Source organism: Convolutriloba macropyga, chromosome 12 (genome assembly GCF_964194025.1).
Source record: "Convolutriloba macropyga chromosome 12, txConMacr16.3, whole genome shotgun sequence".
NCBI classification, from domain to species: domain Eukaryota; kingdom Metazoa; phylum Xenacoelomorpha; order Acoela; family Convolutidae; genus Convolutriloba; species Convolutriloba macropyga.
The window spans coordinates 41,937,657-41,955,268 of record NC_134479.1 but is presented as its reverse complement, the minus strand read 5'-3'; the positions used below and the strand labels follow the sequence as shown (position 1 = coordinate 41,955,268).

Sequence of the window (17,612 nt, the reverse complement as noted above, 5' to 3'; positions counted from 1 at the left end):
ACAGAAAATTGTGAGCAGTAATTACTCTGTCTTTTGCGTGGTCTTTGATGTTCATCAAAAGAAATTAGGAAGCTCTTCAATGAACAGTTCAAGGGGAGGGGTAATTTTTTTTCTGGTACTGGCCGTGTTCTTGGTTCTCTTGGTTCTGATAAGACTTTCCGGATTCTAGAAGGGTTTCTGATCGGACTGTACAGATCATAACGCAATATTATCCATACTCTGGACCATGCTCTGATTAGACTTAGCAGACACTAGGTATAGTGCGTTGATGAGATCGTGGAGGTTCTGGATTGGGCTGTTATCTGACTTTCCAGAAAAAAGGTAGCCTTGACAGACTGTGTAGAAGGTTCAAGTTTTACCCCACATTCGCGACCTAAGTGGGTATAACCAGAGCTGGATTTGGCCGGGAACCTCATCTTGGGTAGAGTCAGAGCAGTTCTCCACAATGTTTTGGACTGACCTTTCGAATACTTGGTGTTAATCTTCCTCTAAAACTTTTCCAATAAACTGTCATGTGAATTGGCATCCGAACTACAACTTACATATGATCCCACTCCAAAACAATCATTTTTACAGTATTCAGACCCGAAATTTATAAGTGCCTTCAACTAACCATAATAAAGTCTATCTGAACTTTAGAATAGTGGTGAACAAAATATAGTCTCTAATTATCGGCTACGCAGTGGCGTACTGTCTGCATTGTTTTAGTTGTATTGAGAGTTGACTAAAAAGGTTTGGAGACGGTCCTTATCGCTCTATCTAATCTATTCAGCTACTCAGATCCGCCTCAGAATTCAATTAGTTCTCGATGACGATTAAAAAACAGTGTTAATAATGATCAATCAGCTCCACATTAAAAATGTTTCGCTACTTCGTTTAAATTATAATTGACCACAATGATAAACAAAATAATATAGGAACTTTGTAAAGTACGCTTTGCCAATAACATACAACACCCAAAGTTTTCAAAATTTTGTCCTCTGAGTTTACTACTACGTGAGTCATGGTTTTTGTTATTTGTTGGCGTCTCAGAAAAATTGCGCAATATTTTCTTTATAGAGAACCTAGACTGCTCTGATTAGAGAATTTTTTGCGACCATAGTGCGATCCGAAAGACCATCTTGCGACCTAAATCCCTCTGATCAGACTCGCGACCCAAAATTCAGCCCAACTTTCAAGTACTCAAAACTTTGTGCGGCCCACAAAAATTGTGCGACTTTCGTGCGACCCACAAAATTTCTGCGACCTTTGTTTGACGTATTATCACACCGCAGTGCAATCATTTTCCAGACCTATGATTAGACTGTACTGCAAAATTTGCCTCTGATTAGACCGCAGTGAGACCATTGTCTAGATCATCGTGCGAGTCAAGCGTTTCCCACACCCTTTAATTTCGGTCGCACCACGCCATCGGCGTGCCAGCCATATGGTCTGATCAGAGCGGTATAGGGTCGCACAACTAAACTTGTGTAGTTCCAGTATTTCGTTTTATTCCTTTCCAATTCCCCACTTAGCAGGTCTTCCATTAATCGGAAATTTCCTGAACTTGTCGCTGGCTAAATATCTCGCAATTTGTGGAATGCTCTCGAAATCATTTTTGAATTGCTTGATTTTCGGATACTTTTCAAACACGTTCGGCTCCATGCACTCGTGGAAATCCAAAGTAGTCCAGAATTGAAAGTCGCCAACAAAGATATGGTCTCCTTTCAGCCATTTTCGACCATCCGAGAGTCGGTTCTCGAATAGATCAAGAAACGTCGGCAATGATTTGAAATAACCCGCTTTGATGTTGTCGAAGTCAGGATTGATACACAATAGAACGAACTTTGAAATAAACTGTTTCTTTTGGAACTGCAGAAAATCAGACTTAAACCCCATGCTTTTTGAAACGATTATCCCGTCTGGTGGTCAATTACTGTAGGAAACTTAGCCTGAAATACCCGGTCCAAGGTTTCAGCGCTACGAAACCCAAAAATATGTATGATTAGGGGTTGAAATAATGTACGATTATCGGTAACAAGCGTCGAAAAGTTTGGAAATTTATTTTATAAGTTTAAAAATTTATTTGAAAATTCATTTTTCTCAGATAATTTTGCGTTGAATGCGGTGAACTGATAAATTTCAGCGTTGATCTTGCATAATTTCAACACTTTCACCGCATTCGCTGAAATTTACATAAAAATTGCGGTGAACTTATGTGGTATGTGGGAAAAATGCGGTGAAATTTCTAACTTTTCAACGCTAGTTATCGCATCTCTCCCCCCCCCCCCCCCCCACCCAGTATCAAAAAGTAATAATAATAAAATTGTGTTGCTAAATCTGAATGCCTTTCCAGCAAAACTACAGGAAGTCATAAGAATAACAGATTCCTTCAATCTGAAATCAAGGAGTGTTTCCATGATTTCGTCAATTTTGGCCATCTCTTCATCTGAGCCAGAAGATGGATACAGTCCTCCAATTCGCCCCAAATACTTCAGAATGGCTGCTGATTGGGTGAGTTTGAAGTCGCCTGAAGACAAAGTTTGCAATGGAACAGTTGTGACTTATTGAATCAGATCAATTGGTAATGCGCGAAAGTTCAGTGATAGATATAAAATTATTCTAGATTCTCCAAGCACAAGTTTCCACATGGCAGAATCATTAAAATCACCTCAGCTATATTTTTTCACTTTGCTCCTTCCATAAAAATGTTCGATTCAATGTTTCCGAGTTTTTACGGTTTTTAGATACTAAAAAGCTATATTTGAAAACCTGCGTCTAACCACAATTTTCTTACTTGATCACCACAGACTTTAATCAAATTAGTAAGTTTTTGCTAGCAGAAGCTTGAAAAATCCGATATGTAGATAACTTCCATCCTTATATTTTAAGATGCATGTATCATTTATTGGTTGGATCTCTTCCGTTTGTGCCCCCCCCCCGTACGTTTTGCGCCCCCCAGTTACAGAGCACGTGTCATTACATAGTAAATCATTATGTAGAAATATGGCTCGGGCGTCGGGGGGGGGGGGGCGGGGGGTTATGGTGCAAATAATATGCGCCCACTAAGCTGGGGGGGGGGGGGGGGGCACAAAAGGAAAAGATCCCATAGGTTTTGATTTTCATTTCACCTAAAATCTCAGCAACAGTTTTAAATGTCGCTAGTCATAAAAATTTTGCCATGAGAGTTCTGCAAGACATAACAACATTGAATTTAAGAAAGGAAACAAAAAATGAAATGGTGTGTACTTCGCATCAAAACTGGAAATTTATTGTACACGCTCTCGCAAGGGGTTGCGAGGGTCGCAAATCTGTCACAGCCCCTGTGTGAGAGTTTCAGACATTTTTTCAATTCTGCCGTTAGGTACAGAACAAAGGAAAAGGGTGATTTTCTTAAATCAAACTATGATTGAACAATATCACTATATAAAACAGAAGTGCATCTGAAGCAAAATTATGACACAATTTTGAATATCTTTGTGAAGGTTTCTGCTCGGGTCATAGCTGACTGATTTGTGACATTACACTGTTTTCCTATATCAACACAAGGGATTTACAAAAGTTTGCAGAATTTGATTCAAAAGCTAAGCTATTTTGAAGGGAAGTTAATCACCGAATTCCGATCAATTAGAAAATTTAAGAATCGCGGAATCGAGGCTACAAAACTCGAAAAGACTGAATTTCATTTTTGAACCTAACATAATTCCACAAATTTAGTGTCGTGGTCTCGAGCACGAGTAACTAAAATTTTATTATTTTAACAATTGAATTCAAAATGGCCTAAATGTACAAAATTTCACAGGTATTTATAGTCCAAATCAGTATGAAAATTTACAGATCCGTCTAGATATAGATAAACTGATATGGGTTAATTTACACCTTTGCTCCGACCCCCACTTTAGTGAGGAGGGAGGAACTATATACTCAACTGGTTTTTTTTTGTTCAGTCAATTTTGGCCGACCGGTATATTCATCGTAGAGAATTGTGAGTGGTATCATCAAAAAGACCGTCCACCGCAGAATACGTAATTAAAAGATTTTTTCGATTTTGGTTTTTTACAGGGAGTTAGCGAGGTTTAAAAGTTTTGTGAACATTCGACTGTTTTTGTTCACACTTTCAGTAATTTTTGCTAAATTTGGCAAAATTTCGCTAATATAATTCAAAATAAGTTAAAATTTTTAACGGCAGAGTGTTGTTGTTACCGTTAGAGATAGAAGAGCGTCGCTGAATTGTTTGATTGAAGTTTTTGGCTAAAATTTTTGATAAAATTTTCAAAAATTCAAACTTTCATCAAAAATGGCACAAAATATGTTTTTTTGGTCCACTTTGTTAAATTCTGCCAGACTTAGTGACCTAAAAACCTTAAAACAGACTTCACTTCCTAATCTCAAAAAGTGAACTTGCAAGTAGGCGCTGTATGAAAGTCTTCTGGAATTAAAAATTTGCCGTTTTTTGTAGATTTAACTCGATAAATATACGAAATACAATTTTTTTCAATATATGAGGAATTCCACTCACCAATTGGACTATTTCGCAAACACTTGGAACACTTGGTTGGTTTGCTGGGCGCGCGACAAAATCTGGGAGAGGTTCGATAATATCATGGACTCTTAGAATCAGAGACTTTTTGGTTTTTTTATGCTGCCTTTTTTCAAAATATTTTGCTTTTGTTCTTTTAATGTTAATTACTGACAATATATTTTAATCACGGCTCCATTAATGACAGCTTCAAATTACGTAAGTTTGTAGATACAGTTTGTTTTCCGAGAACCAAATCGTTTTTGTGGCTTTGAGGAAGAGGTTTAGTAAAATTTAACTGAATTCTTGTCTTTTGCCTTCAATTGTTATTCTTTTGGCAGTCTGATTTTTAAGTTTGACCACTCAAAGATCCAAATTTCTTCCTCCAAAGGTGCAAGTGAGCCTGTTCTACTCATTCGGTTGTTACCTAATGTCTCTTATGTTATTGAATGTTTTTGTTTTAACGAATTAGCTGTGATTTTTTGAACTTGTCAATTTTTTATATTATTTTAGACAACATTTTGCTTTTTCCCATTAAGTACAGGTCAACATTTCCTCCCTATAGAGCAAATAATTTTGGGGCCGATTGTTTTAACAGAAGGTTTTCTTGCTTTTGGTATTACGAGTTTTTATACAAAATTTTCTGATTTTTGTGCATAATTGCCCATTTTCGCTCTTGTTTCTGTTTCTTTTTTAATTTATCACATAATTTAACAACCTAACTGAATATATAGATCAACTTAATATTTAACAATTGGGGGGACATCGTTTTCTTGCATGATTTTTCCTGCAAATTTTGCCTATATTTTTCTTTCTTTTTGTAGTCGTATGACATATCATGGATAATGAAAGGCCGGAGTCTCTCTCTATGGGGGTATAAAAGACTCTCACAATGATTTCCTTCGATGCGTAACGTTTCTAATCAGTTCGAATTTAATACTCTTAAAAAAGAAATGTTTCAATAAACTTTTGCCGCTTTTGCTCATTTCTAGACGACTTGTTGCCAAGTCGCGTTGAGGAAAGATCCCACATTTTGTTCCAAAAAGTACCAGTTAATGTTCTTAGTATAAATTTAATCTGATGCCCTTTTGATTTGGTTATTAGTGGTTTTCGAAAAATGGTCAAGTAGTTTTGGTCGTAATTAATATTTTTAACTATTTGATTTTTATTGCCGTCTTTTCTGACAGTCATTTTATGGTAGCCACAGGTCGCATGGACCCTCTAGAGCAGATTGTTTTATTCTTTTAGTAGTTGAACGATATGTTGATATGTTAATTTTTTTATCTCTTCCTCATTTGGTAGACAATTCAGTGAAAAATGTAGATGAGCGGGGTCGGAACTTAATGTGCGAACGCACATTACCGAGCCTCCTTGTTTAGAACCTAAAATCAAATATACGATCAATAGGACTTTATTAATAACCTTCCCATTTTCAGCGCAGCAAAACATCAGTGAGAAAAATTTTTGGTTGTTCCTTTTTCTATACAATTGTCGCTCAATTTTTCTCAAGAGTTTGCTTTACTCTCAATGTGTTTCTGTCAGTTTCTGAAACTGTTTCTACTTGATTGTTGAAATAATTTTTAAATAAAGTCTCCTCTATCTATCATAATAAATAATGTATGATAGAAAATGAACTTGCTTGCACTGGTGAGCAAATTTTCGTTGAAAATAAATTTATCTATCTCTCAATGATGGTTGAAAAAGAGCTGGAAATTTGGATTGCAAAATGTTTTTTTATCTTTAATTTGGATAACTATAACTTACAATGGTATCTAATTGAAAAAAAAAACAAGCTGCATAACTGCATTTATTGGTAAAACACAGATGTATGTTTTTTTTCGACACTGTAAAACATTTGAAATCAGCTTTTCCGTACTATAAAGAATGAAAATCGGAATTTCTAAAATTGAACTGTAGAATATAAAATATTTTCAGTGCAAAATTTTTTATTCAACGTTTCTTTTTCAAGCCGGCACTAAGTTCAATTTTGGTTTGAAAATAGTTAAATAGGGTACACTATTTACTCTATTTTTTATTTTGAGGAGCCTACTCAGCAGCTTTTTTTCGGCACTAAAGTACGCACTCCCAGTTAATACGTATTCCGGAGTTTGACATACTTCTTTGTTATCTCTAATTTCACGAGGTTAAATTTTTTCAAGTTTCTGTAGAAAATTTACCTAATTTTCTTGGATAGGAAAAGGGCAAATTAAAATATGTCAATCCAATTTTTAAAAACAGATTTTTGGTGCATCCAAGCAAACTGAGAAGCAAGTTCTGAAAAAACGACATAAAGTATCTGATTAGGGGACTATGAATGTGTCTTTGAAGGTTCCTTACTTTTTCATAAACAAAAATTTAATTAAAGGAAAGGTTCATTCGAGTTTTCAAAAAAAAATCCGCAAATACTTTTTCAAAAAAATCCTTGCATTTGAATTTAACGCGTCCCCCAATTAACAATACCAGTCATCTTAAGCATAAAGGTGCTTATCTATTGAACACAAACACAAAGCCGTAAAATTTTGAGATTTCTCTATTTGATTCAAAATTAGCGTTGAGAGCTAGACCAAATTCTTTCTTGCATTTTTTGATAGCCATTAATGAGTTCCCGGCTTGATTGGAGTACTATTAGAGCAACATCACTAGCTTTTACGAGAAACTGGTTAAACGTGATGGATAATTTTCAGTTTTAAAAACTAATAGCACCTCGAAAAGTTCCGCTAAAATTTATACCTTTGATCAGGTAAGGCATATTTGGCATTTCCAGTCCCAAATTCTTCTTATCCCTTTCAAACCACTCTTCAGCCTGAGAATGTTCATTCTTCTTGATCTCATTAGGGAACTCCAAATACTACAGCACTAGTTGAATAGGCTCAATAACAGTAGGTTTTCTTGCTTTTGGTATTACGAGTTTTTATACAAAATTTTCTGATTTTTGTGCATAATTGCCCATTTTCGCTGTTGTTTCTGTTTCGTTTTTTGATTTGTCACATAATTTAACAACCTAACTGAAGAAAGTTTTAGAACATTTGAATCTGAACATGATTTTTGTTAATATATTACATGTTTTGAAGGGCTGCGACACCGTTCTCTTGGAGAAATTGGTAGGTTGTTTTAGTTTTGCTCTTTGTTTGTTGCTAATTTTTGTTGTCATATGCCAAATATTGTGTAATTAAAAGTCTCAGTGGCCAACTATAGATTAAAAAATGAATTTAAATAACTGTTATTGGCAAAAAACTGATGGCTGTTTTGACTTTCGAATTAAATTTCTAAAAAAAAGAGTAATAGTATTCTTCAACTTTTCCCTTTTTGTTCTGGTTTGCGTTTTTTTCGTACTTTACAATGTTGTATCATTTTTGTAATCTAGCCTCAATTTTGTTGTTGAATCAAACAGAAATTTTTCTGTTGTTTAAATTTTTTAAATGATGTCTTCAGGGCTCAGACAATTTGTTTCAGAAGAAGTTCGTGAAATTTAGATACTTATCAGTTTTTATGGTTCTTTTTGTTGTCATTTTGTGACAGTCGTTTTGTAAAAAGATGTAATAATGATCAAAAGAAACGCAAATGAAGACGTTATATTCTCGCGGATAATATCTTAAAAATTTAATGGCTTCAAAACTGTTTTCGTAAAGTTGTTTTTGAAACTTATTAGTTCAGCATGTAATTAATGTTATTTTATAGTCTTATGATTTATTCTCGTTAATAACAGCCGCAATTAGATTTCCGAGTAGTTGCAAGACAAAATGTCCACTTTTCTAGTCGAAAACTTTTTTTGGCTATGATTTTTGAAAATATTTGTTTTTTTTTTAAAAAATGAGATTCTCTTTAGGGATCTCTATATACAATTCACATCATTTATCTTTTGAAAAACAATTTCCTTTTCATAGCGGTTTGTTTTCCTCAAATGGCGTTTGTTCTTGGAACAACCAGTTTTCAGAACACCAATTTTCGTGATTTTTGCAAAATTGCCCCTTTTTTGTAGGTTTTTGTTTTCTTTTCACAGTATCACAATAATGGGCTTCATTTGACTTAGAAATGTTGTCACCTGCAAAAAATGCAAACGAAGACTTTCATTGTTTTTAGTGATCAACTTAATATTTAACAATTGGGGGGACATCGTTTTCTTGCATGATTTTTCCTGCAAATTTTGCCTATATTTTTCTTTCTTTTTGTAGTCGTATGACATATCCTGGATAATGAAAGGCCGGAGTCTCTCTCTATGGGGGTATAAAAGAGTCTCTCAATGATTTTCTTCGATGCGTAACGTTTCTAATCAGTTTGAATTTAATACTTTTAAAAAAGCAATGTCTTGCCGCTTTTGCTCATTTCTACACGACTGGTAATGTCTCTCAATGTGTTTCTGTCAGTTTCTGAAACTGTTTCTACTTGATTGTTGAAATAATTTTCAACTAAAATCTCCTCTATCTATCATAATAAATAATGTATGATAGATAAAGAACTTGCTTGCACTGGCGAGCAAATTTTCGTTGAAAATAATTTTATCTATCTCTCAATGATGGTTGAAAAAGAGCTGGAAATTTGGATTGCAAAATGTTTTTTTATCTTTAATTTGGATAACTATAACGCACAATGGTATCTAATTGAAAAAAACAAGCTGCATAACTGAATTTTTTTGAAAAACACAGATGTATGTTTTTTTCGATACAGTAAAACATTTGAAATCCGCTTTTCCGTACTATAAAAAATGAAAATCGGAATTTCTAAAATTGAACTGTAGAATATAAAATCTTTTCAGTGCAAAATTTTTCATTCAGCGTTTCTGTTTCAGCTGGCACTAAGTTCAATTTTGGTGTGAAAATAGTTAAATAGGGTACTCTATTTACTCTATTACAATTCAAAGAATTTGAATTGTATTGGGGCGCTGTCTTTTTTTTTAAGATCTGTTCACACATTTTCATGATTTTTGAAGTCAAATTGGAGTAGTGATTTTGTCACGCCGAAACAGGAAATGGAGCGAAAAAGCGAGTGGTTTTGCGGCGTGAATTTTTTTTCGCTCTAATTTTAAAGTGGAGTGAGAAAACGGTGTTTGAACAAAATTTCGGTTTCTCGGTAGTGGTTTTTTGTTCACATTCGGCAATTTCACTCTGATTTTTACTGTTTTTTCGATTTTTTGGATCGGATTTTTTTCTAAATGGTTTTCTCAAGCCATTCACAGCTCATTCTAGACCTAGTATTTTGTTTGAATTAATTTTTCATTTCTCGCTAGTGGTTTTTTTGGTTCACATGAGGCATTTGGACATTGATTTCTATTTTTTCTTATTTTTTATCTGATTTTTTTTCTAAAATGGTTTTCTCAATTCACTCATAGTCCATTCTAGGTCTAGTTTTTCTGTTTAGTCAATGAAAATTCTTTGAATTGTACGTCAGGACTTGTCCTGCTATGTTTTTTTATTTTGAGGAGCCTACTCAGCAGCTCTTTTTCCGGAACTAAAGTACGCACTCGCGATTAATACGTATTCCGGAGTTTGACATATTTCTTTGTTATCTCTTGTTTTCACGCGGTCAAAATTTTTTTTAAGTTTCTGTAGAAAATTTGCCTAATTTTCTTGGATAGGAAAAGGGCAAATTAAAATAAGTCAATCCAATTTTTAAAAACAGATTTTTGGTGCATCCAAGCAAACTGAGAAGCAAGTTCTGAAAAAACGACATAAAGTATCTGATTAAGGGACTATGAATGTGTCTTTGAAGGTTCCTTACTTTTTCGTAAACAAAAATTTAATTAAGGGAAAGGTTCATTCGAGTTTTCAAAAAAATCCGCAAATACTTTGTTTTTAAAAAATCCTTACATTTGAATTTAACTGGCCCCCAATTATCAATACCAGGCATCTAAAGCATTAGAGTGCTTTTCTATTGAACTCAAGCACAATGCCATAAAATTTTGAGATTTCTGTAATTGATTCAAAATTAACTTTGACTGTTAGACCGAATTTATTTCATTCATTTTTTTTGTTTTCCGGGTTCCCATGAATGAATTGCAGGCTTTATTGGAGTACTATTAGAGCAGCTTCACTAGCATTTACAAGAAACCGGCTAGACATGATGGATAATTTCAGTTTAAAGAACCAATAAGACATCGAAAATTCACTATTTTTCCGCTAAAATCCCTACCTTTGATTAGGTATGGCATATTTGGCATTTCCAGTCCCAAATTCTTCTTATCCTTGTCAAACCACTCGCCAGCCTGAGAATATTCATACTTCGTGATCTCATAAGGAAACTCCAAATACTCCAGCACTAGTTGAATAGGCTCAATAAGTCCTCGAAAGTTCCAGTACCCTGAAATCACGGAAATGTTTCCTGGAAATAGGAAAACAACCAGCCGTTTCTTAAAAGATTTTTTGATTAAAAAAATATCGAAAAATTGTTCTGCTTCTCATCCTGCTATAGTAAGTCCCATAAAGTTGCAACGCAAGCGAACGTTCGAAAAACTCGACGCATGCAAATGAGCATCGTTTGACCAGATCTCCGCATGTTTTATTATCGACCTATGTTGACTTCTGAAACGCATGCGCACGTTCGAAAAACTAATTGTTCAAAAAACTCTCATAAAGTTGAAGTTTTTGAACGTTCGAAAAGCGCCAAAAACATGCAATTGAGCATACAAATAAGCAACAAAGAGGCTCGGTAATTTGCGTTCGCACATAAAGTTCCGACCCCGCTCATTACATTTTTGGCACAATTGTCTATCTAATGAGGAACAGATAAAGCAACCAAAAAATTATAGATTTTTCAAAAAAAAAATTGCTGTATGGAATTCCAACGCAATTAATCCGGTAGAATAAAAAACGCCGCACTATATTGATGCGTTATTAAGAAGGCAAGGCTAAGAAGGCAAGGCTAGACGAAATACAAAAGCAAAAAACAACAACAAACATTAATTACACCAAAAACTTGATGTCCAATTAAAAAAAAACTTAAATAAAAGTCAAGATAGCGTCAAAAAAACTGTAACTAAAGAAAATGATTTGTGTTTAATTGGAAAAATATCGGACCCGTCCATATTAAAGCTTGGTAACAATTAGACAGAAGAAAAAAAATAAGCAAAATTTAAGAAAAAATTCACTTAAAATTTTTAAAAACAAATAGTTTCAAAAGTAAGGAAAGCCATTAGATATCAACTGAAAACAACTAAAGATTTTGAAATGGCCTTAGCCTCTCAGGGCTCTATAGGAGGTCATTAATACCTGTCACTATTCAATTTCCTATGCTGTTACCAAAAGAACAACAAATAGAGACAACAAATAAAAATCAATTAAAAGTTGCGAGAAAAAGCTGTCAAAGCCGTAAGGCATATTTGGCGCCCTAAAAAATGTTTGGTTGCACCTTTTTCGATAAACGCAAAAATGAGGTATGTGACCTCTCATTAATGAGACTAGGCAGAAATTAGAAAAAGAAAAAGGAGGAAGAATTAAAAAATGCGTTGTATTTTTCGAAAACAATTATTTTCAAAGCCATGAAAATCATTAGCTATAAAACGGAATAATTAAAAAGGTTCGTTTTTTCGTCCCAAGGAAGCGCTTGAGAACATATATTTTCAGAATCTGTCGTACGTCTACAAAAAGATTGTAAAATATTGACAAAAATCAAAAATTAGTATACTTTTTTTGAGAAAAACCCGTGTCTAAGCCAGTACTTTCATAACGAGTTCTTTAAAAACATTGGATTCTGTACACTTTGCCCTGTACTCTGTACACCTTCCCTTGATAACAATGTTGTCATATGTGACCGATATTTAACGAGGCTAGGTACCAAATGGAAAAATTGTACAAAAATGCGACGATGAAGTGATTTTTTTTTAAAACAGTTGTTTTCAAAGTCATGAAAGCAATCATCTATCATTTCAAATTCAAATATAGGCTCCTTTTTTCCTCTTAAAGAAAAGCAAAAAGAACTGCCAATGTCCCGAAAATTTCATGCGCTTAAAAAGACGGCGAAAACCATTATTTAAAGACAAACGAAAAAAAAGTCTTCGAGAAAGGGGTGTTGAAGCCATTAAAACATTAATCTATGCCTCTAAAGGCTTTTTTGTTTTTTTATTCTTTTTTGGAACACCAAAAATGTAATATGTGAACTGTCTTCAATAAGATAACAAGATAAAACGAGAAAAAAACGTGAAAATGAGCTAACGCCCAAAAATGAAAAAAAATGTGAAATCTAGTAGTATCAAGGCCAAAAAACCATAATTTAACGCGTAAAACTGCAAAAAAGGTTCTATTTTAATTCAATAGACAGAATAACCCTCTCTCCCAATGTTGTCTAAGAAGATTATCTTAGTTGTTTTTGGGTGTGTACTTCCGGTAAACTTAATCAAAGTGGACTAAAGTAGCTTATTTCGGACAATTTTTGATGAAAAAGTCTGAATTTTGAAATATTTAGCCATTTATTTTGGCAAAAAATTAAAGCAAAATCGTCAACAATTGTTTTTGTATTTTGAAATAAAATCAACAGTACTATTGTTAACAGGCCATGCTTTCGCAAAACAGCGGTTGATCAATGCTAAATCAAAGTAAAATAGTGTTCTATAGAACGAAAAGAGATGATAAACAAAAAAGACGAGGTTGTTGAAGGTCAAAATGTGAAGGACAAACAAGCAGGAGTTTAAAATCGCTTCATTTCAACACAAGTTGTTCGGAAAACTAAAATATTAGTCTTTTAAAATTGATATAGTACGGAAACTAAGCTTTCATGACTTTGAAAACCACTGTTTTCAATAATAAAAAAAATCACCTCAACCTCGCAGTTTTGTACATTTTGTCCATTTGTTACCTAGCCTCGTTAATTACAGGACACCTAAGGCAAAACTGTTATCAAGGGAAGGTGTAAGTGTACAGAATCTAATATTTTTAAAGAACTAGTTATGAAATTACTGTCTTCGACACTGTGTTTTTCGCAAAAAAAAGTGAACAAATTTTTGATTTTTGTCTATATTTGTTGACGTAAGGCATATTCTGAAAAAAATTCTAAAGCACTTCCTTTGGACGAACAAACTTACCTATTTAATTATTTCATTTTTATAGCTAATGGCTTTCATTGCTTTGAAAATAATTGTTTTCGATAAATACAAAGCATTTCTTTATTCTTACTTTTTTTCTTTTTTTGTCTAATTGCTGCCTAATCTCATTAATGAGAGGTCACATACCTCATTTTTGGGTTTATTGAAGAAGGTGCAACCAAATATTTTTTAGGGGGCAAAATATGCCTTACGGCTTCGACGGCTTTTTCTCGCAAATTTTAATTGATTTTTATTTTTTGTCTCTCTTTGTTGTTCTTTTTGTACCAGCATAGGAAATTGAATAGTGACAGGTATTAATGCCCTCCTATAGAGCCCTTAGAGGCTAAGGCCATTTCAAATTCTTTAGTTGTTTTCAGTTGATATCTAATGGCTTTCCTTACTTTTGAAACTATTTCTTTTGAAAAATTTTAAGTGAATTTTTTCTTAAACTTTGCTTATTTTTTTTCTTCTGTCTAATTGTTACCAAGCTTTAATATGGACGGGTCCGATATTTTTCCAATTAAACACAAGTCATTTTCTTTAGTTTCAGATTTATTGACGCTATCTTGACTTTTAATTAAGTTTTTTTTAAATTGGACATCAAGTTTTGGGTGTAATTAATGTTTATTGTTGCTTTTTGCTTTTGTATTTCGTCTAGCCTTGCCTTTATAATAATGGCAGAACGCATCAATCTAGTGCGGAGTTTTATTCTACCGGATTAATTGCGTTGGAAGCAATCTTCTTGTCCATACACCAGTTTTCTTTTGAAAAATCCTACAATTTTATGGTTGCTTTATCTGTTCCTCATTTGATAGACAATTGTGCTAAAAATGTGATGTGCGGGGTCGGAACTTCATGTGCAAATGCAAATTACCGAGCCTCTTTGTTGCTTATTTGTATGCTCAATTGAATGTTTTTGGCGCTTTTCGAACATTCAAAAACTTCAACTCCGGAAAATGTGAGTAAAAATTCGGCAAATTGTTCTAATATTCACAAAAATTTATACCACGCTAACTCGCTCTAGAAAACGAAACTCCAAAAAATCATTTTAATTCCATATTCTGCGCTGGACGGGCTTTTTAATGATACCGCTAACAACTCTGTACGATGAATATATCGATCGGTCAAAATTGTCTGAGCAAAAAAAACCCATTTGAGTATATAGTTCCTCCCCCCTCAAGAGGGTCTGAACAAGAAGGACTGTGTTTTTGAAACGTCCGATTATTTCATTTTTATTGGACACGCTATGGTACAGGCATGAATTTCAGTGATTTCAGGGCAGCTTTGTAATTTTTATGCCCGATGAAGTTGGCAACGGAATCAAACGTTTCAAAATTAGTTCAAAGGTCGAAGTTCAATTTTAAAACTTTCAGAAAAAAGGATAATATAGATTGAGGTTAATGAGAAGTTTTCATTCTAAATGAGGTTTTTGATGTTCAGTTGCTTGTCTGCAATTTACGGAAAGCTCGCTTGCGTTGCAATTTTGTGATTTGAACTGATTATTTTAATATTTGACATGATTATTTAACATAACTGGAGGTTTATGGTATACACTATGGGAGTCAGAGAGGCTCTAACCAAAAATCGGAAAATTAATTTCTAAATGTAGCAAAACTAAAAGATAATAATATTATTCATCAGCTGGCAAATTTTCAAAAGGGAAAAGGAAACATGTCCCGATTTTGAAGGTCATGGTTTCGCAAAACAGCGGTTTGATCAATGCTAAATCAAAGTAAAATAATGTTCTATACAACGAAAAAAGATGATAAACAAAAAAGACGAGGGCGTTGAAGGTCAAAATGTGAAGGACAAACACGCAGGAGTTTAAAATCGCATCATTTCAACACAAGTTGTTCGGAAAACTAAAATTTTAGTCTTTTAAAGTTGATATAGTTCAAAAACTAATCTGAAGGTCATTTATGCTATCGCGAGAATAAATTTAAGTTACTAATTGGAATGAGCGAAGTTTTTGCAGAACTTGAATTATGCGAAGTTTAATGCGAAGCATAAAGAATGAAGATTAGGTTTCTCAATTTGTTTTATGATTTATATCACTGAAAGCATACTTACTTTAAGGGCGTCAAGTTTTAAGTCAGCAGTTGATAAAGTAATTCTTTGAGGGTTCAAGTTGAAGAAAATATCGTCAGCTGTAATTCAATTACAGAATAAACATGTGTATGTACAGATTGGTTTCTCTTGCATAATTTTCTTAACTGCCTAATAAAAAATAGCTCCATAAACTCAGAAAATTATGAAAGTTTTGTCGGCGATAAAAAAATGCCAGACATTTTAGCACTACAAATAAATGTTTTGATAACTGGCAAGCAACTAGCATGGTTAATTGATCCGTTAATCAATGGATTGTTAATCAATGCATTGTTAACCAATTAAATGGATCCATTAACAACAAAGAGTAAAAACAGAATTCATGCCAAGTTTCGCGGTGATAACTAAGTTTTGAACGTTGGTGATCTGAGCAAGACCCACTCATATGCAGACGGGATAAGAAAGACATAATTTTTGCAAAATAGTTCCTATGTTCAGGTTTTGCTTTTTTTTCTCAATTTGAGAGGATCTGCAGTAGAATTTACATGGTGTTTAGATTTCATTAGACGATGTCTCATTTGACAAAGTGATAACAAACCGTTGTTTATTGAACCTAACGTTTTTATAATAAAGAAGTCATATTAGAAGAAATACTCTCTATTGGCCGATCAAAACTAAGCAAAAGTAAACTTGTTGGTACAAATTTAATGTTGGTACAAATTTAAAACAGTGTTTTTTGCACCTGTGAAAAAATATCAAAGCAATGCAAATCTAAGAAATGCACCTTTTAACTTAAATCATGCAAGTAACGACATTTTTAAGCCTTCTGGAGAATTGTGACGAGAAATTAAAAATATTTGCTACCTCTGTGTACAAGATTTTGCGATGGTGTGATGTGGTATTTAGGACATATATCAAAATTTGGGAACACGAATTTGAAAAAACTTGAGGGCTTAAGCTTTTTCAGTTTCTACCAATACTTAGTCCATAGTTTACATTTTCGAAAATATCCTGTCTTTTGTTTTAACCTCCAAAATTTGTGAGCTTAATGCAAATAATTGAAAACTTTTAATCTGACATATTGTTTTAAACACGGCCGAGGATTGCAAATCAAGCATTCCAAAGCTAAATTGAAACATGAGACCCCACTTTAGCTCAATTCTAGCTCGATTTTATCGTCATCTTGACTTTAGCTGTACCTAATTTTTCCTGTTGGATTTAAGCTCGACATTAGTTCAATGCCCAACTATCAATCGAACGAAAAATGATGCTCGACTTAATTTTGACCAGAAACATTAGCACAGGAAAATTTATTCAATTGGCTGATCTTCGTCATTTACATGCAAAATGATTTTCACTTATGCTGATAATGCAATGAGCAAATATTCCCTTAAACGGTTGCAATTCCGATGAAACAATAATTAGACAAAGTTATCATATTTTTTGTTCAATGACAATGTTAAAAAAAATTGAACGGAAAACATTTAAAAACAGTCAAACTGTTTTCAAGTCTAATGGGAAAAGAACCATTACAGTTAGTGAACCTATTTTCGTTCTATCGTTTAACTTGGCAAAATAGTGCAGCCGGAAAACTTAACCTAATTTAAGAATACGAAAAAATTCTTAAACTTAGTAGCGCATTTCCAGCTGGGGAATAAATTGGAATGCTGTGTAGCTCTGGTGCAATGCTGTGTAGTTTTTTCTCCATTGAGGCTTCAGTGGAAGCCACCAAAGCAGAAAGCAACAAAACAACTGCAAAAAATTGCACAATAAACTTCTAAAAATACTTTTGCTCGACCAATGGAAGACCATGCTCAACCTATGAAAAGATTTTACCTCGACTTTAAATAGGAAACTCGGCCGTTTTTGTTTCCAGTCAATAAAGCCCCCATTACTAGAATTTCCAGTTTTTTCAAAAGTAGAGGTCTAAACATAGCCTTCCCAATACACTATTGGTTTTAAGCTCACGAACTTGAGCATATCTTAGAACCCATTCTTTTGTTCTTTCTTGTTTTCTCAAGGCTTCAGCTCTCCAGCCAAGTATAGCTATCAAACGAG

The 17,612-nt window shown here is 33.8% G+C and overlaps 1 protein-coding gene across 1 annotated transcript; it reads right to left on the bottom strand.

The window, feature by feature from the left end:
* Nucleotides 1–828: 828 nt before the first annotated feature.
* On the bottom strand, nucleotides 829–15,524 carry LOC142350473 (glutathione S-transferase class-mu 26 kDa isozyme 51-like). Its single transcript, XM_075402323.1, has 5 exons — nucleotides 15,180–15,524; nucleotides 10,625–10,792; nucleotides 2,373–2,509; nucleotides 1,458–1,827; nucleotides 829–1,064 (listed from the first exon to the last, which is right to left on the bottom strand). Exons 1-4 carry the CDS (start codon nucleotides 15,199–15,201, stop codon nucleotides 1,489–1,491), a joined length of 666 nt encoding a protein of 221 aa, XP_075258438.1. The 5' UTR covers nucleotides 15,202–15,524; the 3' UTR covers nucleotides 829–1,064; nucleotides 1,458–1,488.
* Between the last annotated feature and the right edge of the window lie 2,088 nt (nucleotides 15,525–17,612).

Excerpts from the sequence above, each read along its gene's own strand:
- LOC142350473 (XM_075402323.1), bottom strand. The coding sequence starts at position 15,201 with ATGACCTTCAAAATCGGGACAT. Across the intron at positions 10,793-15,179 it reads GACCTTCAAAATCGGGACAT|GGTACTGGAACTTTCGAGGA; the intron begins GTTTCCTTTTCC and ends CCGTGATTTCAG. Across the intron at positions 2,510-10,624 it reads TATGCCATACCTAATCAAAG|GCGACTTCAAACTCACCCAA; the intron begins GTAGGGATTTTA and ends CTTTGTCTTCAG.